This window comes from Anopheles moucheti, chromosome 3 (assembly GCF_943734755.1).
Source record: "Anopheles moucheti chromosome 3, idAnoMoucSN_F20_07, whole genome shotgun sequence".
Taxonomy (NCBI): Eukaryota; Metazoa; Arthropoda; class Insecta; order Diptera; family Culicidae; genus Anopheles; species Anopheles moucheti.
In genome coordinates, this window is record NC_069141.1 from 26902083 (window position 1) to 26929486 (window position 27404).

The 27404-nt window shown below is 43.4% G+C and overlaps 5 protein-coding genes across 5 annotated transcripts; 1 reads left to right on the forward strand and 4 right to left on the reverse strand.

Annotated features, from left to right (window-relative positions):
• The first annotated feature begins 4297 nt into the window (after positions 1 to 4297).
• On the forward strand, positions 4298 to 5446 carry LOC128300926 (uncharacterized). Its single transcript, XM_053037179.1, has 3 exons — positions 4298 to 4315; positions 4417 to 4726; positions 4827 to 5446. Exons 1-3 carry the CDS (start codon positions 4298 to 4300, stop codon positions 5444 to 5446), a joined length of 948 nt encoding a protein of 315 aa, XP_052893139.1.
• A 4930-nt stretch (positions 5447 to 10376) lies between these two features.
• On the reverse strand, positions 10377 to 14529 carry LOC128300928 (uncharacterized). The gene is made up of 4 exons (XM_053037181.1): positions 14500 to 14529; positions 13960 to 14064; positions 10969 to 11141; positions 10377 to 10884 (listed from the first exon to the last, which is right to left on the reverse strand). The coding sequence occupies exons 1-4, from the start codon at positions 14527 to 14529 to the stop codon at positions 10377 to 10379; spliced, it is 816 nt and encodes a 271-aa protein (XP_052893141.1).
• Positions 14530 to 17132: 2603 nt separating this feature from the next.
• Positions 17133 to 18307, reverse strand: LOC128300927 (larval cuticle protein LCP-30-like). The gene is made up of 4 exons (XM_053037180.1): positions 18237 to 18307; positions 17609 to 18171; positions 17368 to 17533; positions 17133 to 17269 (listed from the first exon to the last, which is right to left on the reverse strand). The coding sequence occupies exons 1-4, from the start codon at positions 18249 to 18251 to the stop codon at positions 17198 to 17200; spliced, it is 816 nt and encodes a 271-aa protein (XP_052893140.1). The 5' UTR covers positions 18252 to 18307; the 3' UTR covers positions 17133 to 17197.
• Positions 18308 to 20504: 2197 nt separating this feature from the next.
• LOC128300934 (endocuticle structural glycoprotein SgAbd-2-like) lies at positions 20505 to 21096 on the reverse strand. Its single transcript, XM_053037188.1, has 3 exons — positions 21085 to 21096; positions 20777 to 20959; positions 20505 to 20693 (listed from the first exon to the last, which is right to left on the reverse strand). The coding sequence occupies exons 1-3, from the start codon at positions 21091 to 21093 to the stop codon at positions 20505 to 20507; spliced, it is 381 nt and encodes a 126-aa protein (XP_052893148.1). The 5' UTR covers positions 21094 to 21096.
• Positions 21097 to 24447: 3351 nt separating this feature from the next.
• Positions 24448 to 27193, reverse strand: LOC128300933 (endocuticle structural glycoprotein SgAbd-8-like). The gene is made up of 3 exons (XM_053037187.1): positions 27182 to 27193; positions 26869 to 27078; positions 24448 to 24642 (listed from the first exon to the last, which is right to left on the reverse strand). Exons 1-3 carry the CDS (start codon positions 27191 to 27193, stop codon positions 24448 to 24450), a joined length of 417 nt encoding a protein of 138 aa, XP_052893147.1.
• Positions 27194 to 27404: the final 211 nt, after the last annotated feature.

A 27404-nucleotide genomic window follows, 5' to 3' on the forward strand; every position in this document is an offset into this window, starting at 1 on the left:
TGATGCTGCGGCTGAATTCTTCGCTCGGTTCGCGTTTTTCGGCACGCTAACCTTCGGTGGTGCCCTGGTCGCGCGATGCGCTACGCCGGGGACAGCGCTGGTGTGCCTTTTGCATGCCGTACCGTGGCATCGCATCGTGTTCGCGTTTTGAGAAGTGTGCGTAATTAACAGATTGATGACGGATTCTATCGTTCGGCAGCGTGGACCCGGGTGTGATTGGGAAACATTTCTCCAAACCATCATGCTCCCGATCAGGCCGTCATAGTTTGGCGACCGGCACGCATTTCGTCACCTAGCGGGCGGTCCCCATGTGCAGGATGTGGAAAATTAATTGTAACCTACTGATTAGAAGCTTCGTCGTCAGCGGCTACTAAACGGACACGCGTAATTTATATTGTTTTGACCGAAGAAGTTTTCCGTTTTTGGAGGATATTGCATAAATTAGTGCGACCGATGTGCGAAGATGCTGGCAAATATTTTGCATCCATTTGGCATGGGCTTAATTTGAAATAATATATAAAATATGTTTAATTATTTTACCATACATTGAAACGCTTTTATAAGGTGACATCATTCCGTTCCGTGGGTTCGTTGGTAACAGATACCGCGAAACCGTTTGGAGGATGAGTCACGTAAATGTCAGTGATGATCTACTGAAAGTTTCAACATTTTTAAGGTATAAAATAGTATACCAACGTTATCAATTGTTTCTTTTATTTAATTTTTAAACGACAGAAAAAAAAGTGAGTCTATTGCAAATTTTTTTTACAAACGATTTTTACAAAAACCTCTTCACTAAAACTCCCTGCTCCACATCACACCATTAGCCATCAATCGTATTGCGCTGATCAAACAAATCCAATAAATGTAAATTGATAAAAACCATTCCATTAATGTCGCTCTATCTAATCTTGTCCCGAGTGTGTTATTTGAATATCGTTTCATCATTTCGATTTTCATCATTTATGGTGTGTGTATCTGTGGGACTCGATTCTAGGATGGGTCCCAACCTACAATAAATGACGGCCCGTGCCCGGCCACACTTACGATCGCAAGTTGGCGATGGCGAAAAACCCGCGCCTTCCGAGTACTAGTATCGGACGGCATATACTAAAACCAGTCGTCCAATTATCAAAGGTCATGGAAGTTTCGTGCGAAGAATTCAGCAGATCAATGCCGATCGATCAGGTTACCACGCCGGCCGGTCTGGCACTGTGTACACCCGCATCCGGAACCGCTGCCAGCACTTGACTCGCAAAACATCAGCGGGATGCGCGTGACGCTTCGATAAATTTCTACATGAACCTGCGAATGTTTGCAAAACAAGCCGAGATTTCGAAAGACGCCGGGGGAGCAGAGGGTTGATAGAAATTAGCAAAAAAAACACCCTATTCCGGTCAGCGATCTACCGGGTGCGTGTCAAGGCGAGGGACAAAAGCGATGGTGTACCTCTGGTCGGATGCGAATTATCAGCGGAAAAACTAGTTGGGAATTGGGAAGGTGCACAAAACGAGATGGATGGACTGGCGCCGGTCAGAGTTGGCGAGAACAGTCTCGGGCATTCTTTGCGTTGCCTTTTCTCGATTCCCCGCTTTGTATCAGATGGTGCGGAGGTATTCTTGTCATGAGCTGTATATACCCGGGCGCACAAATAAAGCTGTTAATTATAGATGCAAAATAGCTGTAAAATCGGTTTAGTTTGTTGAAGAGTATTTTAAGGGCTTTAAAAGCAAATCTTCAACGTATTATAAAATGTGTTTCAGTGACGTTAATGTTGTTCTTGTTTGCTTTTGATTGAGCCATAAAAGCATTTCACATTGATACCTGGTGGTTTGGAGGATTCCAAGTCCCATCTGGATCGTTTCTTCGTACTAACTTCGTATTATAGAGCTGCTATCGAGATCAGTCAGCAATGCCTGGTAAAGGCTCTCTGAGGTCTCAAAACTCAAACTTCTTTGAACTCTCAAAACGTGACTTCATAGCATAGCATGAATAAATGTTTGGGAATTAGACAATTTTTCAACTCAATATTCAACTCAATTCATACTCAATATCTATTAGCTACAAAAATGTAAAGCATAATATGTAAAACGAGCACGAAAAGCTGAAATATTGAACAAAATTAGTGTTTTATTGTTAGTAGTTGGACAAAACCTGGCTAGCACACTAAAAAGCTTGAAGAATCGATGTCGTCAATGACCAGAGCTGGATTTGGGAACATTTACAAGTTGGTCTACGATCTTACGGATGAGAAAAAAAACATTGAGTTTTTGAGGATGCGACTTGGATCTCTGGAACAGATAGCTGGAATCATGGAATTACCTTCCAGATTTTGATAAACTGAAGTGATTTCAAAAAATCTCCCAGCCTACTATTATATCTTTCTTCTTCTTTAGCGGCACAACAACCTCAAGTGGTCCAAGCCTGCCATTCCTGGCTTTTTTGACTCTTATTTATCTATACCCGGATAGTCAGTCCTGCGTACGGAGGATTGGTCTGGACGGGATCTTGGAAAGGTCTTGTCGTGTGAAGACCGGTACCACTACCAATATACCACCAGCCCCCTGTATATTTACAGAATTCTTTTCAGCAAAATGTTTTACTTATACGTGATCGAAACCTCAGTAAATGGTCACTTATGAGAGCCGTAACTGGATTTAGATGATCTCGTTTACTTTTCCTCAAGTCAGCGCAATTGGTCCAAAATCCTTTATGGCCTTTATACTCCCTTTAATAAGTACTGTTTGGTGGTTTTTAAATGTCTTAATATCTTATTCTGTTTCTATAATATTCTGTTCTATAATATTCTGTTTCTATTTCTCTCCATGGCAGTTAAATAAATTCTAAGTAAAGGTTAACGAATCAGTTACCATAAATCGAATAACAAATGAATCCGTTCTAAGAGACAAGGTTCAAATACTCTTCTCCTTTTAAAGAACTTTACCAAAACTCTAACATGATCTTATGTTTGTTATTTCGTATTTCGGGTTGGGATATTCAGATGTGCTAGAAGGTCAACGTTTGATAAATATGAACGACATTTTTAACAACATCATTAACACACCATTCCTTCCAGCACAGAATCGGCTTCAACTTGCAACCTTTATGACCGGCCAGCGTTACATCACATCATCGTCCCGAAACGTGTGAACTTGCATCGATCGATGGATGAATGAAATCGACGATAAACGCACGCTAAAATGCAAAACCCGTGTACCGTAAAGTTCAATGAAGCCAAACACCCACTGGTACGGGTTTTTCTTTTTGTTCTGTCCACGTATGCGTGTGCCTGTTTTGGTTTTTTTTTGTTAGCGCATCCAATCCCGTCGAAGATTCCCGACCGCGTTTTGCAGTGAAAATCAAGATCAACTCGCTTCCATCGGTTTCCGTCGGTTGCGGGAGAATTCAGCAAAGCACAAAGAAAAAAAAAATACCTCATGGTTCAAGGACTTGACCGTGGTACGCACCTGGAGGCCGCTCCGGCGCATCCTTGCTCCGTAAAAGCATTCCCGAAATGTAATGGTGGAACCGCCAAAAACCGTGAAGTTGGATTTAGTTTTTTTTGTGCTATTGATGGTTGGTTTAGTTGGTTGGCCGGCCCATTTCCATCCCACTCTCGCTTTCGTTCGGAGCGGGTGGCGCGACTGGACGAGATATAATATATTATAATTGATATTATATGTAGATCAGGTGGCTTCTTCGCGTGCGATCCTGCGGAGGCATTGGAGACAGTTTTTTTTTGGTTCCTCCAACGAACGGACAAGAAAGAGAGTGGGAGAGATAGAGAGAGCGAGCGAGAGATGTACCATTTGGCTAAGATAGTGGCAGGCGAACCGATAGTGGGGTTAAGTTCGTAGCATCATCCCCTTACGGATTTGGCTGCTAAACGATCCAAAAAGTGTAGATATGTGTGGATATTTGCTGCTGCTGTTGTTGCTTAGTTGGTTCTCGTATGTGGCGTGGCTGTTGCCGATGCCACCGGTTCGGTCATTTTATCTGGTTTGATGATGCTGATGTGTGTGTTGGTCCTCGCGGCCGTCGGTCTGATGGGCGGATGGGGACGTAGAGCGTCCAGAGGGGGAACGACGCTGGCACGCAGAATCTTCGCGTCGGAGTTTCGGAGCACATTTCGGCTAAATCGTACTATAAAAGCTACGCGTGCGCGAAGATGCTACAACATTAGTTCTTCTGCTTTCGGCACAGTCTAAGCCTAAGGGAGAAGAAACAGTAAAAGTGTGCAAAAGCAGCTCGAGTTGTCCAACAATCCAACAAGCGCCGTAACTAAATTTTTTGCACGATGAAGTGTGTTGCATTGGTAAGTGGTTCGTGGCAGGATCGTGTTTGTTTAGCGTGTGTATTTTTTTTTTCTGCATCGACTAATTGGCGGTGTGTGGTTGCGTTTCTCTGTCCGTGCAGTTGGCATTGGCCATGTTTGGCTGCGCCCTCGCCCAGGCCCCCGTCCCGAACGATGGCCGTTACTATCCGGAGTACTACGAGACGAAGTGGGACGATGGCCGCTGGCGTCCGGACGGTCGCGGCAAGTACGACGATGGCAAGTACCGACCGGGCAGCCCGGGTAAGGTAGGCGGTTCGGGCGGCTTCGGTGGTGCCGGCGGTGCCGGTGGATTCGGAGGTGCCGGAGCTGGCGGTTTCGGAGGTGCTGGCGGTGCCGGCGGTTTCGGAGGTGCTGGTGGTGCTGGTGGATTGGGTGGTGCTGGCGGTGCTGGCGGTAAGAAAACGGACCTTCGGAAGATTGGCTTCCTGTGGGGATGGTTCTTTGATTGGTTTGATCGACATGGTTTTTTTCCGGGGGACGCCTCTTCCAGGCGCTGGAGGTAGCCGTTTCGGTGCTGGATCGGGCAGTGGCAACGCTGGAGCTGGCGGTTTCGGTGCATCTGGTTTCGGTGGTGATGATGGCGGTTTCGGAGCTGGCGGTGCCGGAGGTGCTGGCGGTGCCGGTGGTGCTGGATTCGGTGCTGGCGGTGCTGGCGGTGCCGGTGGTGCTGGTTCTCGTTTCGGTGCTGGCGGTGCTGGTGGTGCCGGAGGTGCCGGTGGTGCTGGCGGTGCTGGATCTCGCGGCGGATCGGGCTCGGGTACTGCATCGCGCTTCGGCGGCAACAACAACGGTGGCGATGCCGGATACGAAAAGATCAAGGAGCAGGTGAAGCAGTTCAACGATGACGGATACTACTACAAGTACGCCAACGAGAACAACATTGAGGCCGCCGAATCGGGCAAGATCGATGACCGCAACACCGAGAACGAGACGCTCCGTGCCAAGGGTTACTACGAGTACGTCGGCGATGATGGCCAGAAGTACCGCGTTGACTACGTTGCCGATGAGAACGGATTCCAGCCGCAGGGTGCCCATCTGCCAACGCCACCACCGACGCCCGATGCGATCGCACGCTCCCTCGAGTACATCGCGAGCCAGCAGCGAAAGTAAGTTTGGGCGCCACTGGCTTGGAATACAGGGAGGTATCAGCGAGCAGTCAGAGGGGAGCAGTCAGATTGAGCAACAGTCAAGTCAAGTCAACTGGGAGCACATGAGGGTTCCCGTGGGGTGCAACAACAACATTTTCCAACGATCGCACACAACCGATCGATGCCACAAATGAACTGTGTTCTATTGTAAATTATTAGTTTTCAACATCGAATAAACGAACCGTTAAGTGAATTTTTTAACTACTTTATTTGTTTATCATTGTTGCATTTTTTCCTGAGAAATGTTGGAGCCGGAAGTCTGAAAACCAAAACATTTCAGAACAAGTCTCCAAAAACTTCAATCTCCAACTTCAAATTACAATTTCGTCATTCTTGAGCTTATATAAAAGGTGTTGTTGTATAACTTTTTATTGATCTGCATTTTACACACATCAGAATGTTATTTCCTGGATAATTACTTTCTGCAAAAAAACATTTCAAAAATGACTATAAAATGCCCATTACTCTCATCAAATGAGAATGTTCTAAACCATAAATATGACACTATACAACCACAATTTGGAGGCAAATGATTCGTCTAGGCACTAAAGAATCAACCACAATCCAGTACAAAAAAAGAACCTCCACACAGCAATAGCCATTAGTAAGCAAAAGGCGAATGACAAAAAAAATGTATCAAAATCAAAATTTGCATTTATCGATCGCGATGATGTTTTCCGCATTGATTCGGGGCACGGATTTCGCGAAAACCAATGACGATTTGTGCCGGTGATTAAACACAAACGATATATTTCCGACCGAACATCCCGAGCGGCGGTCGGTCGGTGTTATCATCGGCATTTGGACGCCTTGATGTGATGGTAGGTTGTTTTCCGATGAGTATCGATTTAAAAGCACTCAACTGGTGTGGAACGGCACGGCACGTCACATACGACGTGTGTGTGACAAAAAAGGGGGGTAAAGCAGAGCAAAACGTAGCAACATTGTGACACGTTCCGTGGCGAACCGATGGCGTGAAACCGTCGGCAACGAAATGATAATCAATTTATGCGTCTTTGTCTACGGGTCATCCTCTTCTTCTTGTGCCACTGCCTAGGTGACCTTGGAGAGAAAAAAAAAACAATCGTTGCTGGAGGTTTCCTCCTATCCAGCCGATATCATAATTAGCAGGTGTGTTTGCATACACGTCAGGCTTAGCGTGTGGATTAAGGCTTTTGTTGCCATCCACTCCACTCCAGTGCATTGTTTGCTGTTTAGGACAAAAAGGGTTGCAACGGACCGCACCCTTTAAGCTGAGTGGCGAAAGCGAAACGCACAGCATCCCACCGGCGACGAGTCTTGCGATCATTATGAGGTTGATAAGTAATGAACCACGCACAGCGCATCGGCCTGGCATTGTTTAGCGTGTGGACGAAAATGTGGTGCTCGATCGATATCATACCCCAATCCAATTCCGGAACCCGTTTCCGTTCCAAGGTCACCGTGCTATATACATCCCTTTTTCGAAGAAATAGCACTTTTGTCACAAAAGCATCCCTGCCGCGCACGGCTAGAACTGGCATGAATGGTGGCAAGAATTCCCAGACCGTTGACATTTTCTAATGAGAAAATTATTAAAATCTTCCACGCGGTGCGGTTCTGGGCAGCAGCGAATTCCGGCAGCTAAATTTGAATGGAATCCGGCCTAAGATCATTACGGGGTCCGATCGAATGGTGATCGAATTTCGGGGCTCGTACACCACGCCAGCACGGTAGGGCTATAATTTACGGGTCCGAAAATGAAACCTTCCCCAGCATCGCGATGAACCCGGTGTGCCGGTGACGATATGATAATGTGACATCGTATTTTATTGAACCATTTTGTCAGTCCGACCGAGAGAGATCGATTCGACCGGTTCATCGAAAAGGGCTTGCAAGCTCCCCGCCCTCCGTACCAGGTGGTTTATAAGGGCGGGTGGAATTCGGGTGTTTGAAACCGATCTAGTTTCGGTCGCCTCCAGCCTGTCAGGACGGGCCGTAGTGACCAACCCCGGGGGCACATGTAAGCTGTAGCTGTATCTGATAGGTGTTTGTGCATGCATTAGCGTGTGTTGCTTACGGGGAGACGGGTGCGCGATGTACGAGGCCACGACTCGACTAGTTCGACTGCTCTTTGGCTGCTGCTCGTTGACATTGAGCGGTTATTTATGGAGTGGCCAACCCAGCGGCACGGGTTACCCGCATCGTTGGCGCATCGTCTTAAGAGGGATTTTATTTATGGCGTCCAGTTTTGTGAGCCATCCCCTAAAATAAAAAACAAGATGATAGGCCGAATCTTTCCCTCACACTGTTCCGGAACGCAAATAACCGACAGCAGCAACTTTTCCTTTTCCTATGGTGTGCGATTAAAGGGTTGAACACCGCAGTAAATTAGTGCACCCGATCGTACATCATTGGAATGCAGGCTATTGGAGATGGGTTCGGTTTACTACTTAATAGATTACATGACAGCACGGAAATAGGATTAGTGAGCTTTGGAAAATTGGTCGATCGTGTTTGTTGGAAGGGTGTGATCTTTATATTGAACAATATTTTTCATCATTTGACACTCGTTCAAGATATAGATCGTGGGTTATTTATTATGGACAGTTTGATAACAAAGCTATCTTGGAATTTAAGACCAAGGTCATTGCTAAGCATTAATAATAAGCATAACAGTAGAAAATTATAATGAAAAGTGTACAGGTATACATTTTAATTATTGAATTTAATCATAATTGTTTTTTTTTCTGTTAACATTTGAATTATTTCTTACGGCCCTCGGCCGTTATAATGGAAATAAATAAAAAAACAATACAAAAATAGATTTTTTTTATTAAATACCGATTATATATTAACCTCCAATGTAGCTGTTCCAATAATCTGATGAATCTGTGCATATTGATTAATTAAACACACTGTAATTATTAAGTTCATGGTCTGGTAACGATGTACACTACGGATTAGACTATGTGATATTAATTATAGCCCAGTATTTATTGTTGATTTTGCATACCCAAATTATCTATGAAATTCTTTATCTAATTTCAAATTAAATAATGATTTAAGTTGTTTAAGGTAATTTAAAAACTATGCTCCGATTGTTTCAGTATTATTTCTACAATCATTTTATATTTTTTAGATATTTTTATATTTTCATTAAATAAGTCAAATTGTATAAATTTTGAAATAGATTAAGTTAGGTATGAGAAATCAAGCCATTTTCCAATAAACTTTAACGCATTTTTATCTCTTACCATACTAAATTAAGTAATAGAGTAAAACAAAGCGAATGGAACAAAAGAGTTGAATGAAAGATAAGAAACGAACGCTTTTTCTTATCGAACCATTATACACTTTAATTAATCCAGAAATAAAAGCTAAGCCTCATATAAGAATTTTTATCAAAACCCTCGTCAAAGGTTTCGTAAAAATAGAGCAAAACGAACGAGCCGCCCGAATGCAAATAAAGCACTAAAAATGGGTACTATCAAGACCACTAATGATGGACGATGCGGTGGAACAGGATTCTGGACGTTGGCATACACAACGAGTCACTTGGGTCCTGGGATTGGTTGAAAACAGAAAAGGTGAAACCATCCACAGCCGATGCGGACAAAGAAACGGAATGCCGAAAAAAAAACCCGCGTACGGAAACATAGATAACGGCCCCGAGGCAGCGGAATTCTAACGATCGCATATAGACGATCTTGTTTTTCGACCTTTGCTTCGATGATCTTTTCACATTTCTTAGCGCGGAGCATCGTGGGGAAATGCTCTCGCAAAAGGTCAGGTGTCGAGACCTGTCGAGTGAAGGTGGACCCGGTTGAGTGGCTAAATGTGTGCATGCTTAAAATAGTTACCTTTCGGGTGATATTTACGATACGCGTAGCGTTCTTAGCGAGAACCCGCCGCCGGGGGAGCCGACGGTGGCCGAGTGATGAATTTTGCATCACCAATTGAATTTTGATAAGGCTTGGTGCGCGATGGCATGTCAATTGCTTTCACGTGTCGTCCCTGTCAGACGGTGATCTAGTTTGGGCGAAGAAAAGCGAAGAAAAATGCTGATGTGTGTGCGGGTGCGATCTTGACATTTAAGCTATCTGGTGCGGATCTAAGCGACGTTCGGCATCATCGCGTTTCCTGGGCATTGCTGATTATGAGCGCTCGTCTTCGCGGTTAGCGGCGTGCAGAAAAAACATGCAAATCAACCAATATTAACCATAATGATGTAGGCGTATTGTTTGCGACAAGCACGGCACGCAGTAGTACGAGCAAATGGGCGACGATCGCCCGGTAAAGCCGCTCGCCAGCAACACCTCATCAACCATCGTTTCGGATCGGATCGTGCAGATCCTTCGGCAAAGCGTGTCGCGATCGCTTCAGTGCCATCACCGAAACGCTGCACAATGGAGGCACTTCAGGGGTGGATTTGCATAAATCAGCCCTCGAGTCAAATGCGACACCGTTTATCTTGTCGTCCAGTGTTACTCAACTCATTAGGCCACCGCAACCGGAAGCGGTCAATTAGTCACCGTACTTTACGATGCCCAGGTGGCCGTTTTCCCCCGATACATGCACATACCGGGCGATTGGCGCATCTTCGCATTCATTGGTGATATTTTGAGGTGGTAATTTTTCCTTCATCTAAACAAGATCATCTTCCCCTTTCTTTTCCCTTCCCTTCCCTTTCCTGCCTGTCTAAAAGAAAACCATTATGGAGCGGCCCGTGGCGACAAGGTCGTGTCGATCTTTCATCATCAGTTTGACTTTGTGGGGAGATGTGTTTATGTGGGGCAACAACTTTCAAAAACATACAGATCATTCGCTTATCAGACTAACAAAGTGGATCACCGGCGGTAGTCCGCAGACGCGCGGTAATCCGAAAGCTCGCCGAAGCTTTCATTCACACGTCACGCTTTGGTTAAGAGTTTCAGCGGGCCGCTGGTAGCGAAACAGGGTTGGTTGTGGAGCGAACCATCGGTCGTCTGCTCGGTGCCTATATTAGGGCCAGTAGTCGTCTCGATCGGAGGCTGTGTCGTTGTGGCACGCAACGAGCTATCATGGCTCGCCGTCGTCAGGTGGTCGACTCCGTCGATGCTGTTGGGATGGGGCAGAACTTTCGGTCGCTTTTCGGATAAACCGATAGTGAGACTCTGCTCCTCGGGCTTTAGTACGGGAAGGTACGCTGTTCCCGGGCCGGGAAGAAGCGATTTACGTACATCAAGCTCGTCCGACTCCGCCACGGGTAGATACGCCGTACCTGGACCGGGAAGTAACGATTTCCGGACATCAACTACACTGGATGCGGTGTTTGTTTCCGACACAGAGGGAACACCGTACTCGAGGTAGATGGAAGGTTTCTGAATGTCGTACGAATTCGCTCGGTACGGATCGTACGAATACTTGTTCACTTGTTCGCTGTAAATATACCAAAAAAGAATACACGATCAAGAACGACTCCAAGATCTTGAGCTGGTTGTCCATCTCGAAGGATCTACTTACGCGTACTCTCCCGCAGGATCATAAGGTGGGTAACGGTAAGGTTCGTGTCCACCCTCATAGTTCCCAAAGCCTCCATCGTACGGTATGTGTATGTGGAAGTACTTGCCCCGATCGCCATCATCGTAATGCACGTATCGGTACCGGTTCACGTCCTCCACGTAATCTCCTGTCCCAAATGGAAGAAGATATCATATTCGCTCGTTAAACACATGTCGCCTTTAAATTACACGGATTATCGAAGAACCATAATTCATCGCCACCATATATTAATCGACTACGATTTAATTCAATTTTTTAACATTACTATTAACATTAACAACGTATGGTTGTTAGCAGCGAACGGCGCACCGCGCACCGTGAAGGAAGCGAACGGAAAAAAATCCTGTAAACATAAATGTTTATGATGTCCAATCAGAAACAAATTATGCAAATTTTCAGCAGCCGACAGACGTCCGCTCCTACCAGTGTTCACCGGCATACACGGGGCCCGTTCAAAAAAGGGTTTCCAAACGGACCGGGGTCTGCCCCGCCGGCGATCACATTATCTTGATTTGAAACGCTCGGCCACAACGTGGTGGTTTCACATCAAATAAATTCGTAGTTTATCTACTTTGTTGGTTTAGGTGAAATTAGATTGGTTTGCGTATTTCCCGCGGCGGTGGAAGAAACCGGACGTCTGAGTTATGGTTAATAATTTGGAACAAAATATTGGCGTATGATTTAGCATGGGGACAAGCGTCATTCGTAGTTCGCTGCTGAGATGTACCATAGTGTCACCTTTTTGGTGACTGGCAAGCGAAATCACGAACACAATCTTTTGAATGTGATGGTTAATGGTTGCTATAGAATATAAATTTATGTCGAAAGTTCTAATTGAATTTCAATACCACCTGTTGCTAGGAACATCTGCTTGAATTTATTTGATTCTAATCTTCATAGAGTTGTTCCGCATGTGGTTTATCTAATGAAAATATCTAACCGTATTACATACATTTCACATCATAACATGCTTCAGAGTAAAGTTTCAGACTCAATTAAATAGAATAATCCATGAAAAATACAACGACCTTCATATAAGTAGAATTATAAAAATAAAGGGTTTCTAGTCAATAACGAAAAAACTAAAAAATACACCGATTTACGAAACAGAACGTAAAAATATTACAAAAACCGTATCAAATGAAGTATCAAGCAAAGTTTTAAAATTATAAACTGGCGAAAAAATGTGGAAACCATCCTGTGAGGCAGATCGCCGTAAAATTTTAGATGAATCAATATCAGAATTCGAAATATTCAGTACATTACTTTTATTGCTAAGTGTAGGCTTGTCTTGAATAGCAACAGGATGGAACTCGTGAAATTAAAATACCAGATACGCCAGGCACTTATAGACTTTTACAAAACCAGAACCTAAGGTCATAGAACACTAGCGATTAAACGCAGATTAGAGAAACCCGAATAAGATATCGAAAGCTTTAAAAAATATTAGAAAATTAAGAAATTTTATCTTATCTTTTTTAGAAAATTAAGAATTTTTAAAATATCTCAAAGAGTGAGAAATTTCAATTAAATATAGACAAACTACATACATAAAGACATATCCGATACATAACACTTATGTATCAACTTATGTAAAGCGAGTAGAGAAACAATAATATTATATAAAATAAAGTGAAAAATCAACACAGGATATAGTCACTCAATGTTGCTCTTAAATACTATAAGCACGCAGTCCATCGTTGGAGCACGGCAAATTACAAAGTGTTCTTTATCATTAGAGTATCGAGAGTTACCTATATTGAAGGTAAAGCCGTGATGACTTTAACGAACTTCATAAGATCCTTGATGGTCTTCAAAAAATAACATAAGGGATTGTCCAGAAAATTAAGGCTTCCGTGTGTCGCAGAAATCATACAATCATGAGGGCGATAAAAGTATTCAGGGAGAGTGTAGGTTGGCTTCTACATTTGACACCGGTTTCAAAGCAACAATTTGCAGCAAAGTGAATAGTAAAACATATTTTAAGTTACGTGGATGAAATCTATTGAGAATCCTTGCAACGAATGCAACGAATAATCTACAAGATATCTAGCTATAGACACCTATTGCTAAATGCAGCAAAATGGAGCTGAAATGAGTGACAGCGAAAGCTGAGTGAAGTTAGCGAAAACGATTAGCATGGAATACTGGTGACATAATTACATATTTCCATAATTAGTATTAGCATAAAGAAAAAACAGCAAAAGCCGAAACCATTCACGCACATATTGTTTGCCCGTGGGAATCCAACTGAATAAATATGTATGAAAATCAAATGTTTTGTAAATGTCAATCAATCTTTATTAGTTAAATGAAATCCAATATGTTATCTAACATCTCAAATAGATGTAACAAAATGTATCGAAAATTTAAAAAAAAATGTGAAAACATGGTGAAAGAAAAATGATAAGTGGCTCTGAACCTGCAAAATTTTGGACAAAACTAATAATTTGTACCGTCTTTGAAAGTTGTTTTCCAAACTAATAGGTTTTATAACAAATGTTAAACGATACTGCAGTTGGCAGGACATCGCCGAGAAGGTAAAGATAGTGTTTCTGGTACACTAAACTTAGGAAGGAGTTTTCCAACTATTTCGTTCTTTATCAATGTCATTGTTTATCCAAAATTTCCTTTTTTTATGTTACTCGTTACTTTTTCTACTGATTGCTTAAACAGTCTTCGATCAGCAAGGAACAAGAGCGTTGTTTGCAAACAGTTTTTAGTACTATTTTAAACAAAACATGCCCAGTACAGCATCCGTCTGTAGGCATGCTGATTATCTACTCTCCACTGTCTGTAATTGTTCATCAACTTTTTTGCGCTATGAATCACTTTAAGACAAACTTCAGGCACTACCTTTGGCTATTTGATCAATTGCGACAGTTTGCCCTCATTTTATTTTCCGTTTCTTCGCGCTAAAAAGGCTAGCACCAATATTAAACATTACTCACCTTCACCTCCGTGTACATATTTTCCATTTTTGCTGTACTTTCGCGGGTTATATTTTCCGTCATTCGGTGCACCACGAATAACACTGTACACCAGAAAGAGGCAAACCTGCAAATCGAAACCAAAATATCAAACAAAAAAGAAACCCCATCACAAACGCAATTCCGCGAAGACATTCCACACATTCCCGGACACACACTGATCGCATCGGTAGTCATGGTGACATGCAATGGATCTAAACGCCATGCGGGTTCATCAATTCCGGAGGCACATTCAATCAGTCAAACACACAAACACATTACGTAAATCAACAGCGCCACTACGGAGCCACCAGCACAAGGTCGCTCACGCTGAGCTCGATCGGTTTCCGGGCCTGGGTACCCGGGGGCTGAAAGTGCCCTATGACTCGTCCCGGACGGGAAAAAGTTTTCACCATCCCACGCATCCCACTGCCGTTGATTGACATTCTTGATGCCCTGGCATGGACCGAAAGAGGATCGTAAACTATCGCGCATTATTATCGTGCACACTAGAATGACTCACTAAGATCAAAGCTGGACTGTAGTACGGCATTGCGACTGGAATCACGGATAGTCACTGGCACTAGTACGGACGTACGCTCAGTTACACAAACTCGCCTGCCGCAGCGCGTACTTGCGGTGTTCGTAATTGATTAAATCAAACTAAACTGAAGCTGCGGCAAAATTCCTATTAAATACGGCCATCCAAGCCCTGTCTCCGGTGGGAGGCGCCAGTATGGTCACACTGTCACACTGCCCAGGAGAATGCCATGCAAAATAGTGGCAGCACGGGTACGACCTTCCCGCCTTAGGATGGTGCGAGAGGCGCGAAAAAATATGACAGTAAAAAGTTTATGTTTATTGCCCTCCGAAGACCATCGATCGAGGGAACGACACATCCCCACTGTCGACCCTTGTGGGACTGTGCGTTCCCAGGCATTACGCGTCCGTCCGTTTGTGCGCGTAGACTTAAACATGGTAAGGATAATTGCACGCAATCGTTTCTGTCCAAAAAGGGGGCACGGTATTGGTGGCACCGATGGGGGCTTCCTACTGTTCAATTTACTCAATGAAAGTTAGGGCATCTTTGGGACCCAAAAAATATTGCGCGCTCTCAGGAAGATCGGGGGAACGGTAGTTGAAGCTTACCGATAAACCACTTGCAAGGCCGCGCAAGGCCGCCGAAGCGAACGACGGTCAAGGCAGCTATGGACGGATCGACACATCCGAACATCGAAGTAGAAAGTAGTGCCCCTTCACAGCGCCATATCCGTGGCCACCGGGAATGCACTCCGCTTCGGTGTATATCTCTAAAACCTGTGCCAAACAAATGCAGAAGTCACGCGTGTTTAACACTTTTTTATAGCTTTATTTACATATAAGGCAAATGAGCGGAAGAATAAGATGTGTACGGGTTTTATGGGTCATAAAATCGTTCAGAATTATCCCTGGCATCCCCCGCTGGTATGCGCCTCGGTGGGGTCAGCAGCGATAGTAACATTTATTAGATACCCGGTAGCTTTGGCTGATCATTTTGCTCTGCGATTAGATGACAAATCATCGAGGAGGCGAGTGATGAATGGGTTTGTTTTATGCTGCAAAATAGAATCCACTTCTTTACTCACTTTTATTAAAGTACATGGATGACCTTCACAGCGAAAAGATGGGTTCGTTGAATTTTCATACATTGAATGTCCAGAGACATCCTTCACTTTGCCTACCTTCGATCGATTGATTGTGGGAAGTGCGCTCCAGCACACATTAAGCGTAAATGCTGTAAATGGAGGCACATTACAATTGTGCAGAATTTATCTCCAATCCGGGGGAGGTCTTCCTCCGAATGCGTACATCAATTTACAATCCTTGAGCCGTACCTCATTTTCGATGTGACTGTTTCGCGTTTTGAAAGTTGTGTCCCCAAACTGACGCTTCCTTACTTGGGTGATACGGAGCACTCAACAGCTACAGCTGGTGATGTGTGGCTGTATGCGGTGGTATTTGACTTTTATTACGTAAAGATAATACGTATTTCATCCGAAAATATGCAACCTTATCCATTCGGTTCGGTTCGTTCGCTTTCGTCAGGTCAGGCAGCACTTGTTTTGGGGAAAATGATCAGTGTACCTTAATGTGATATTCAACGGCCTTGAATTGATTTTGCTATTAAATATAATGTTTTATTATTTGTATAAAGTAAACACGAGTATCCCATTAGTGCATTTCAAAGTGCATGGACACGTTTAAATGATCGTTCAGATATCTTAAAAATTAACTCATTTGGAAGAAAAAAAAAATTACAATTTAAAAAGAGGATTTTCCTCATTACATTTCTTGTTAACTTAAATATGATCTATATTTCAATTAGTAATATTTTTTATAATATTACTGAAAGTATTAAATAATGCAGCTAAGGAAGCTACCTAATACGGGATTTCCTTTTGTCTGTTGGATTAGAAAGCACAATCGTTTTTCATGTCATGAGAATCTAGCAAATAAAAGCATACATTTAGGCGCAAAAAAGTTTGCTATTGCAGGGGTTGGCAATCAGCGATCGTGGTAAGCTTTTCGTGCTGTCGTGTTAAGCCCCTATTACACTAGTAAATTTTTATAAAAATTCATGAAGTGAGTAATAAAGTATAGTAAAGTAAGAGGCGAGAACAGGAACAGGTAAAAGCAGTGCAATTATTAAAATCCCAAATATTAAATACATTATATATAGCTGTCAAGGGGATAAGCCAGCAGTCTTTCGTTGAAGAACAGCAAAATGCAATGTGTTCTTTATAACAAGAGTATCGAGAATTTACCTATACCGAACCCATGATGTATTAAACGAACTTTATAAAATCATTTCTTGAAGATCCTTTCTAGGATTCTTCTATCCCCATTAAAAAGAAGACTTCAATGCGTGTCACTCAAGGTTTAAATGTCACAGTACCACGGCGATAAACGAGCCCAGGAAGAGTGTGCATTGGCTTCTACGAGTGACACAGGTTCGAATCAAACATTAACAGTCGCGTAAATTGGGCGTGAGTGTTGCTGATCAGTTTAATATTAGTGATAATGGCAAACATGACATACATAGCGATCATAAAACAGGCTGATATGCTTTACAGTTGCTTTCAAAGGACAAAATTTTCAAAATTGATACTTCATTTTGTTCCTTTATTAATAACTTTACCACAAATAAACATTTGTCAGTGTCACTGCTCACGTAAAACTGTTCACTTTGGCTGTTCGGCTAAATATTTCAGCAGTTTTTCGATCGCTGGCGGCACCTTCGGTATATGATCACCCTGTGCGCGGAAGAAAACGGAAACAATTAATCATACATCATTTGCAATCAACGGTGTACATTAGTCACGGAATCGCGTAGACGATTGACTCATCGTACCTGCGGCAGGAAACCATTCCCATCGGCGACATAATCGACACGATAGACGACTCCATCGTCACCGACGTATTGGTAGAAGCCTTGCGAACGAAGTCCTTCCGCGGCCGTGCCCTTGTCTTCGATACGTCCCGCCTCTTCGGCCAAGATTCCGTTTTCTGTCTCAAACCTGAGGAAAAGATTTGATAAAGCGCATTTTTACAGCGTAAAAAATGCTTCCGAATTTAACATCTTGTTTACTCACACATAGTGATAGCCATCATTTTCGACTTGGTTTTCTAGACGAATTATTTTCCATCCATCTGGAGCGTATGCTGGCTTTGGAGCGACTTTAACCTGAGCTATTCTGGCCAACGTAGGTACAGCGGTCGGTGGTGATGTAGATGGCGGCGGAATAGTTGTTGCGGGTTTCGGGGGATTGGAATCAGCCGCATTGGCTCCTCCTGCTCCATTAGCTCCTGAGGCACCTGCTCCACCACCGGCTCCACCCAGCGAACCTTGACGACCCGCCCCACTGCCACTAGGTCCTTCAGTGTGCTTATATCGGTTGTCTACGTGCACGTAACGGCCATCGTTCCTAGGTACGTATCGTCCATCGTTACCCGGATTGTATCGTCCATCGTTTCGGTTGTAATATCGCTGATCGTTCGTGTAACGATAAGGGCTGTACGGATACTGGAGGAATCTTCCATCACCATAGGGCCGATAGCGTGGCCGCTGAGTTGTTATTTCGCTTGGCGATGGTCTATATTTCCCATCGTTCTGTGCTGACACTAGTACGAACACAACTCCTAGAAGAAAAATGCTCTATCACGCAAAAACTAAATAATTAGGGTCTCTCATAACGATCACAGCGCTCTGATAGAACTTACCAAATGGAGACGCATTATGTCAATGACGAGGTTTAACAACGAGTTACAAACCGTACACAACACTTCTTTGCTCCATGAGCAAAGTGAGTTTAATATCCGTTCGAAATGATCTTCTTTTTTATATACTCCCGAGCTCAACTAGCGAAAATTATCCGTAACTAGGAAAATGTCATATTTTCCAGAGTTGATAAATTTATATCATTTGAAGTTTATGCAAATATGTTCGCTGTCAAGATCGGTATAGGTTCTTCCCGGTATCAGAGAACAGCAGCGCCCAGTCGGCCATACTGGCAAACAGAACATTAAAAGGACGTTAAATTTATTACAAATATGCTCGATATTTTTCACCTTTTTGCTCATGCCTCCAGGTGCAAGTATGAGTTATAATCCTGCCACCGAATGTCAATTGACAAACCAGATTGACCTGTTGCCGGAGGCGTCCGTAAACGACTCGTAAAGTGTACTAACTTAATGACGATTGGATAAGACTGGACCACACATCGATGTGCATGAAAGGTATCTGGTGTGTTTACCTAGTACCATTGTGAGTTAGTTACTCTGGAGATTTGATTGTAAACGTACGTGCATTATCATGTGTCCGTGAATATGAGTTTCATTATCGATATAATTTTTTGTAATGATCTTAAAGTGTTAGATCTTCTTGAAATTATCAAGTGCAAGTTTGATAGCTCATCGATCGTGATTGGTTCCAGTGAAAGTTTCGACAATAATGAAAGAATAATGGTGTTATGGATAGTATAAAATTAGTAAATTTTACTAACAAAGGCTTAATATTGTGGCCTGGTTGGCAGGAAGCTTATTAAAGTTTAGATATTCTAGACAAGACTTGCTTGCTTGTTTTACTGAATATTTATGAATCAAGATTGTGCCAAATTTTCCTAGAATTCAAACATATTTTACCCCTGGTTTATAAAGTAACTCAACAGATACTTGAATAAATAAAAAATACACTTTATTTCTTTATCTGCCCAATAAAACAAAACTCAAAATATGAGATTTATAGCAAAACTTACCTTAAACTGAAAAGAAATGTTATTCCACCATTTCTTTCATGGTGTGTGTTGCCTCAAATGACCTCATAACACACCAGTCACTGTATGTCCTATCCAAAATTGGCAATCTTTTCGCCAACTCAAACCAGTCAGAATTATAAATAATTTTACGCTACACAGCTCACTTTCTCTCCCATGTACTCTCGCGATTCTTTCCTCCGTTTCTTTCCTATGATCGTAAGAACATCTTTCAGGATCTATTTTTAATCCCCCGGGGGCTCATACGATCGAGCTCGTACGATAGCCGCCCACGAAAACACAAACCAAACAAAAATCTCCCGCCATAGTTTGCAGATGAAGAACGGCGAACGAGGTCCGTTGTCGCGCCACCATCATTCACGGGACCGGATCTTTGGCCGAAATTCAAGGTTGGGTAAGAAATTCATGGCCTCGCGTCCTCCATCCGTGTGGTCCGTCGAGCCGCATCTTCGGCCACTCGTTTAGCATACGACGTATGATACGCGTCGATATGCGCGGGACCGGAAAATCGAAGGCCACCCATTTCGTCATCATCGTGATACGCATTATTATTACTACCATACGGTGTGTGTTTTTTTGGATGCTGTGAATATAAATCTTTGTGGGTCAGTTTCGGACGGGGGGAGCATAAAATTAAGCTCCGATACGCGCAAGGTCGTCACCCGATTGCATCGTCTTCTTCTGGATCAGGGGATTTAAAATCGAAAACTCATCTGCATCGAAAAGCACCCAAAACGACAACCACGTCACGCAGCCATATGTTTGCCGAAGCGATCACCATTTTAAGCGATGCTCAATGTCAAGTTCAGGCGGGTGGGTTAAGCGATTTTTTCGTGTGTGAGTAGAAATTCTTGTTTTTGTTTAGCCAAAAAAACACAACAATATAAACAGCTTACAAACACCGAACAAATTAAATCGGGAAGTAAAGCTTTACTTTCTTCCAGTAATGAACAAAAGAGTTCAACGATCGTATCGTAACGATCGTATAAGCGACGAACCCTGTTATTTGTTTGTGGGAGCGACAAGGAAGCGTCTGACGTAGTACGAGCTGTTTATGAAAGTTTGTAAGCTTGCAAATCATTAATCGAATGGTGGTTTTTATTTCCTTGTCACTTTACGCTTCAGAAACATGACTAGTTGCTGCCAAGTGCTCGGGACCTGTATCACTAACCTAATTCACTATTTACGGCACACGGTGTGTGATTATTGCTATTTACTATACGGAACCACGCTTGTTTCGGCTGAGGTTTGCCAACAGTCGAAGCGCCCGTTCGATGGCCTCCGGGATTGGTGGTGGCGTTGGCAGATGTTCACCTTGCGGCTGGAATCCATTTTCGTCTGCGATGTACTGCAGGGAGATGCGGTTGCCGTCTGGATCGGTGTACGAGTACTGTCCCTGTGCAACCTTTAGGTCGATTGATGTAAAAAAAATAGGTAAATCCATAAGTGAGTGTTCTGATGCTTAAAGGTCTCGTTAAAAGTATCTACCTGGGCCTGTTCTTCGCCAAGATTCTTCAGCGTACCCTGTTCCTCGGCCACGATTCCGTTGGAAGTTTCGTACGCGTATTGATACGTACCATCTGGATTCACTTCCGAGTCTTGCCTTAGCACGGTAGCATCCTTGTCAGCCACCACAGACGCAATTAATGCAAGCACGAGCACATAAGCGAGCTAAAATATCCATGGAGAGAACAAACATTCGCACAGTTAGTATCATTTCCGACACGCGAAATTGGCACAAAAGTTCTTGGAGAACAAATTCTTCAGAGTCACTCCGCACTCACAACACTACGCACCTTGTTCATTTTGTTCACTGTGGGGTTTTTTGGGACGCGGAAAAGGTTTCTATGCTTTGCGTCACGCTAGGAGAGATCGAGCACAAACACACTACTGTTGATCGTCGGGCTTGGTACAGAAATCTGGCAGCAGCCCCAGCAAGGCGTTGGCTATTTATATTGCCTCGTACGACAACGGTCAGTCGGGGTTTTTTTTGTTTCTATGTTGTGTATCTTCAATCTTTCGTATCGTCTACCTCGCTCGAACGTCGGGTTTTTGGGGTTGTATTTGGAATCGTTTCAAACGAGCCAGCGTCCGGTTGTGTGTCCTAGCAAATCACCATTAGGCGCATCTAACGCCCTCCTACCCGGGATACTTCTCCAGCCAGATCCATGAGTTCGCAGAGAGAAAGAAGCAAAGCCGAGTGTGAGAGGAGGGAGGGGCCTAGAAACAAGCTGTTCGTTAGACAAAATTTGCATAAGTTTCAACGACACCCTCCACAGTCGGAAGATTTGATTACCACCGGATCAATGGCAGATGGACCATCACCGTCAGGGGCTATTGCATCATTGACAGGTAGTTGTAGTAGCAACAGCACCAACAATAGCGCCGATAGAAGAAGATCACACAAGAAGCCAAACCGAAATCGTCATGATCTCGGTCACACGCACATGTGAGCATGAAGTGGTTGTTTGTGGGGTTAAGCTATTCTGAAGTTGATGTGTTGTCTGCAATTGGAACACCATTTCGAGGGTATGCTGCCAATGAATAGCATAGGAATGCAGTTTTCTTCACTGATACACAAAAGGCCATCATCATGTGATGTCCTTGGGCAACTAATTTTAGCTTCTTGAATGCAATCATTCAAGGGCACGCAGGTAAAATATGCGTGCCGGTGCCATTTTTTTCGCTGAACCATATCGATCGGTTCGGTTCGATAGCGCCAGATGAAGCCGTGTTGAAGTCAATTAAGTTAAACGATGTAAAATATTTGCCGATTAGCGGATGGATCGGAGTACGGTGGTGTGTGGTGTACCTGTACCTGTGTCCAACCACATCCTGGACGAGCACAAACGCGCATCATCGTTAAACCAGTGCAGGATTACAGGGGGTTCGGAAATACGCAGGTAACGCCCAGCCGTAAATATTCTTTAGGGCTCATGAATATTCATCCCACCAAACACCAAATGCGGCGGATGTACAGCCCCCTCGTGGGCATAATCAAAACAATTAATAAACACCGCAACGATTGGTGCCGCTAAATTCATCACGCTTCTAAGAATTTTATCCGAAAATGGTGTTGAGCCGGTGGCGGCGGTGATGGGCTAAATTTAGTGAAGAAATATTTCTTATAGAATAATTCTGTTTTCACGCGATGCCAAAGGTGCACAATGGGAAAAGTTTTGTGTTTAATTTGTGTGTAAGTTGTCTGAAACAAAGGTTTTTTTCTCAAATTTATTTATGCTCAATTGTTGTTAATTATGCATATTTACGATTTATTCTTTTACTAGGATAATGTTACGGTTGACGCATTAAAACATATCAACCAAGATCTCAGAATTTCTGGCGAGTCACAAACGACGTGTGTGATCAGCCATTGTCTTGATGAAACTTCACTTCTATTGGTCAATTCTGATCGTTTCTGGTCAAACGCTTACTGCATACAGTCTAGTTGTTAACTGAAAGGATCTGAATTTAATGTTTGGCCACATGAAAGCAACTCATAATAAATGATTTCATTTTATTCCCACCAAATACCAAGTAGAACTTTCCTGAACGACGAAGTTGAAGTTGATCGTTTTTGCTAAATATTGTCGTATATGACGCATTTCTTATTTTATTTTTCTTGAACTCAATGGGCTTTATGTGGCCCCTTTGAAGCGTTTTTTTTAAATTGGTTTAAAAAACAAACAATTTTTTTTTTTTCGTTAGAACGGCCTGGCCGTATCGACTTATTTTACCACGTAGCCGGATAGTCAGTCCTTGCTACGGGGGATTGGTCCGGATGGGATTTTGGTCCGGTCCGTTCGTGTTAAGACCGGCTCCGCTACCATCATGCCACCGGGCCGCCCCAAAAAATTACAAACAGAGAAAAATAAACAGTAAATTGAATGAATGAATTTGATGAACAGGAAAAAATTACAAACAGAGAAAAATAAACAGGAAATTGACCGCACAGCACGGATACAATTTAATAACAAATAACAGTTTAATATAACTTCGATTTATTTGTGATGAAGTTTCGACGATTTCTTTTCTGAAAATATAAATTGTATAATCAATCAGTATAAAACTGTTACTTGCGATGAATTAAACACTTGCACTAAAAATTTGTCACTATAGCTGAAATATTAGTCCTGCAAAACTAAAGAACCCCTGTAAAGGATATTTTATTCTCTGTTATATCGAAATAAAACGACTGGATAGTTAAAAAGTTATACAATACAAACATTAGCGTTTGGATTATATATCCTACATCACAGTATATAGACGATCCGCAACCTATTGATCATAACAATGTTTTGAGCATTATTTAACTTTAACTTCAAATCTATGTACAAAAGAGAATAGATCAAAGCAAAGCACATCAAAATCCCATAGTGCTTCCTAACAGTCCACTGTGTGATTAGCAGTTAGTGCCGATAAAGGCACCTCATAGCAATGTTTCCACAGGTTCTCACCCCTAATGAAAACCACAGAGAGGTACGAAAATCGATACACCTTCCAACATAAAAAAGAACGAGCCAAAAACCACATAATCTTAACCATAGTTCATTCATCCACCAGCGCGATGCCCGATGCTACTTGCCTTGAGATTAAAATGTTCCTTTTTCGCTTCGCCATGCTTTATGGTGTGGATTGGGCGAACCGAGGGCAGGTTTTATGGGCAGATGGAGCAGAGGGAGTCCACACGAGAACAAAGCTTGCACAAGCGCGCTTAGAAGCACGCGCACGAATCGAATAAAGGATGCTTGAGTGTGATTAGTTTGATGGGCAACCGCAAGCCTATCGGTCTGTGTCAGGAATTAGTTAAAAGCTTGGCACGGTTGAAGGATAACGCAAGCGCGCCGAACCGGACGATTGATACGCACTGTTCGATAATGATGAAGCCATGTTTCGGTCGAAGATTAGCCATTTCATATCGCTTGATTTGTGTAAAACAACGTTTTATGAGAAGATACATCGTGCGGAGAATAAAACTAAACGATTATTGGATATAAATAAAACGAACGTTATGATTTATTTACATACCTCGGTGTATGTGAATGTATTGAGTGAGCATTACATTACTCAACTGTACCTGTGGCTAACGCTGTGTAACGCGTTTGATGAGTCTGTTTTAGGTGCTAGTTGTAGTTTGAGCGTGTTTCGCCTCTGTCCGATCAGTACCTCCGCGACGCATCATCGCTCGGGGGCAGACTGGCAAGGTACTCGAGCGCACGCTGGATGGCCGGCGGGATTGGTGGGGGCGTAGGCAGATGGTCACCAAGCGGCTGGAAACCATTCTCGTCCGCGATGTACTGCACCCGTATGAGCTGCCCGTCCGGTGCCGTGTAAGAATACTCTCCTTGAGCGACCTGCAACACGAAGAAGTTGGTTAGTGGTCAAGCGACAAACCCGTGCCACCATTTAACCTTCCCAGCCCAGGACTAGGCGCGTCTCACGTTCGAAGGACGAGCCTCTGGTTCGGATTGAGCGCCGACACCGTCCGATATCGGCAAAAGCCAGCCCGATACGACAAAGTATCAATTAATTACTCATCCTCACTCGTGGCGCACGCATCGTACCGGTTCAAGAGGGTTGTTCTTGTCGTCGCGATATGCCACGCAATTGCAATCGATCTTTGACGGAGGTTTTGCGTGTTCGTACCGCTGAAGCGCTGAAGTGTGTGTGCATGAGGCATTCAATAGCTGGTAAATAAATGTGACGACGGAGCAAAAGAGGCTTTCGCAATTCATCGACGGCGATAAATGCCGACCAACTTCACCTGGGTAACTGTTTCATTTGCACCGGTAAGATTGTGCAATTAAATATCAGCCTTACGCTTTGGGCTATCGAATTGGATGCTTGAGTGTGAGATTTTGTCCAACCGATGGTTTCATCATCTAGCATGAGAATCAAGTGGATAGCAAATAGCAAATGGGAGACAAAACATCAATCAGCTTTCGTTGAAAAAAAAACGACTTTGTCACAAGCCGTCGCGAGCTTGTTGCACTAAATTTGCAACACCACTTTTATTGGCCGGTGCCCAAATATCATAACAAGATTGAACCGTATCGTTCGCTTCGGGCGTTGCAGATCATTGTCCTCCCTGCTCAGGGTGGCAATTTGGATCATCAAAATATTGTTTGGCCAATATTTGACACTAAAACGACAGCAACTGTTACACAAAACCTAAATAAAAACCCGCCCGCATCCAGGCATCTTGCTCGTCTCACCACGCACGTCCCAGCAACAACAGAAGGAAGCCAATTAACCTTTTCCGAAGTGCTGCTGTCGTTTATTTCGTTTATTTTTGCACCAACCCACCATCCCGTGCCTCCGATACCGTGCTGACGGGTCAACAACGAACTCAGGAAAGAAAACGTAGTGATCGTTGCGCAACCAGAAGCAACCCCTAATCCGTGCGACCATACGGATCTGGATCCTGTTCGATTGTGTCTCGGTTGTGTGTTGCACGATCGAAAAAGGGAATCCGTCCAGGCAAAGGCATTCGGTATCGGTTAGCTCGTCAAAAGCATGTCAGCTGATGGGGTGGCGTGTCACCGGTAAAAGCGTCACCATCACATTTTCGCCCGCGGGACTGGCAGTGACATCCGTGACCTAGGAACGCGCCCTCAAACAAGCTCAAGAAATTCCAGCGCAACATGGCAAAGCGGAGGATGGCCGGGCCAGGGGGGGTTTGAGGGAGTTAGAAAAAAAAAAGTTCACCTCCACTGATGAGCTTGCACTCTTGCGGTTGGGTCACAGGGCAACTAGGGGAGACTATAAATATTTGCTTCGTAAAGCGGATTTGATTAATGGACGGCGAGCAATTGAGGGTGGATTGCGCTTTGGTGAGCGTTTTGGGGCGGGGGTTTCGGGGGTTTTGCTTTAATCGATGCAATCAGTGGTGCGTTTCAAATTTCCGATAACTCTTACATAAAGGCGCCAGTGTCGTTGCCAGCAAAAAGGGAAACTAGGTCGTGCAAAAGTTTATTTTCTCTTCTATTTTTGATCTTTATTTAGAGAATGCAATCAAAGGTGATTATTAAAAGTGAAATGTTTGAACAGGCAGAGATGGAAACTCGATATTTTAGACGAGATATTATAATATCCAATATTTTTACCAATATCACTGCACAGCTTCTTGTTTAGAGATTGAGCAAACAAACCGACGGAGTTCTTTTTCAAGAATTTGTTTTTGTCTAAAGTATAAATATATTATAAACTTATCGAAAATTTTCCAGCTTTCCTACATTTCCTTCGTTTAAAATAAAGGCATTATTTTACAATAATTTTAATAGACATATTTCGTTATTGCATTTAACACTTTTGAAACTTTGAACTTTGGGTTTCGATTAAAGCTCAAAAATATTCAATAGAAAAGACTCTACAGTTTCAAATGAAACTCTTCGAGTTCTCTTTCATCTGAGTACATCATGATTTTCTTAGATTTGTAAGGCACATTCGTGGTACTATATGAGAACCCAACTTCATGAGCCTTCCCTTAGTAATTTACTGATTGGGCAAGCACTCCAATACCTCAAGGATTCCTAGGATCGGCTACAGAGGCCGGGAATATGTGGCCATTTTCATCTTACCTGAGCTTCTTGTTCGGTTCCGGCATTTTTCAGAAAGCCCTGCTCCTCTGCCTGAATACCATTTCCCGTCTCGTAGCTCCAGCTGTAGCTACCATCCGGATTCACCTCCTGCTCCTGCCGAATGATGGGAATGGGCTCGGTAGCCGATCCTTGTGGTGCACAGTCCACTTCACTACCACCGAACGCCAACAGCACCACACAGACGATAACCTATCCACGAAAGGGAAAAATATGCAACCAATCCAATTATAAACACTTGGATACACTTGGATCCTGATCTGATAGGTTGTTTTGCTCCCTGCACAAAACTTACAATCACTTTCATGTTACTATTTTCTCGGGTAGGTTTTCCAGTCGTTTAATCCTTGTTGAATTTTTTGCTCACACACTCACTGTCTGTTTGGTACTGTAATATCACACTCCGTTTGACGAGCCACGCTTGAGGCACACGCTGAAGGCGTCGAAGGCTGCGATCCTGCTCGGACGTGGTGACGTTTCGTTCTGTCGATGGGAGGCTTCTCCGTGGGAGATATATA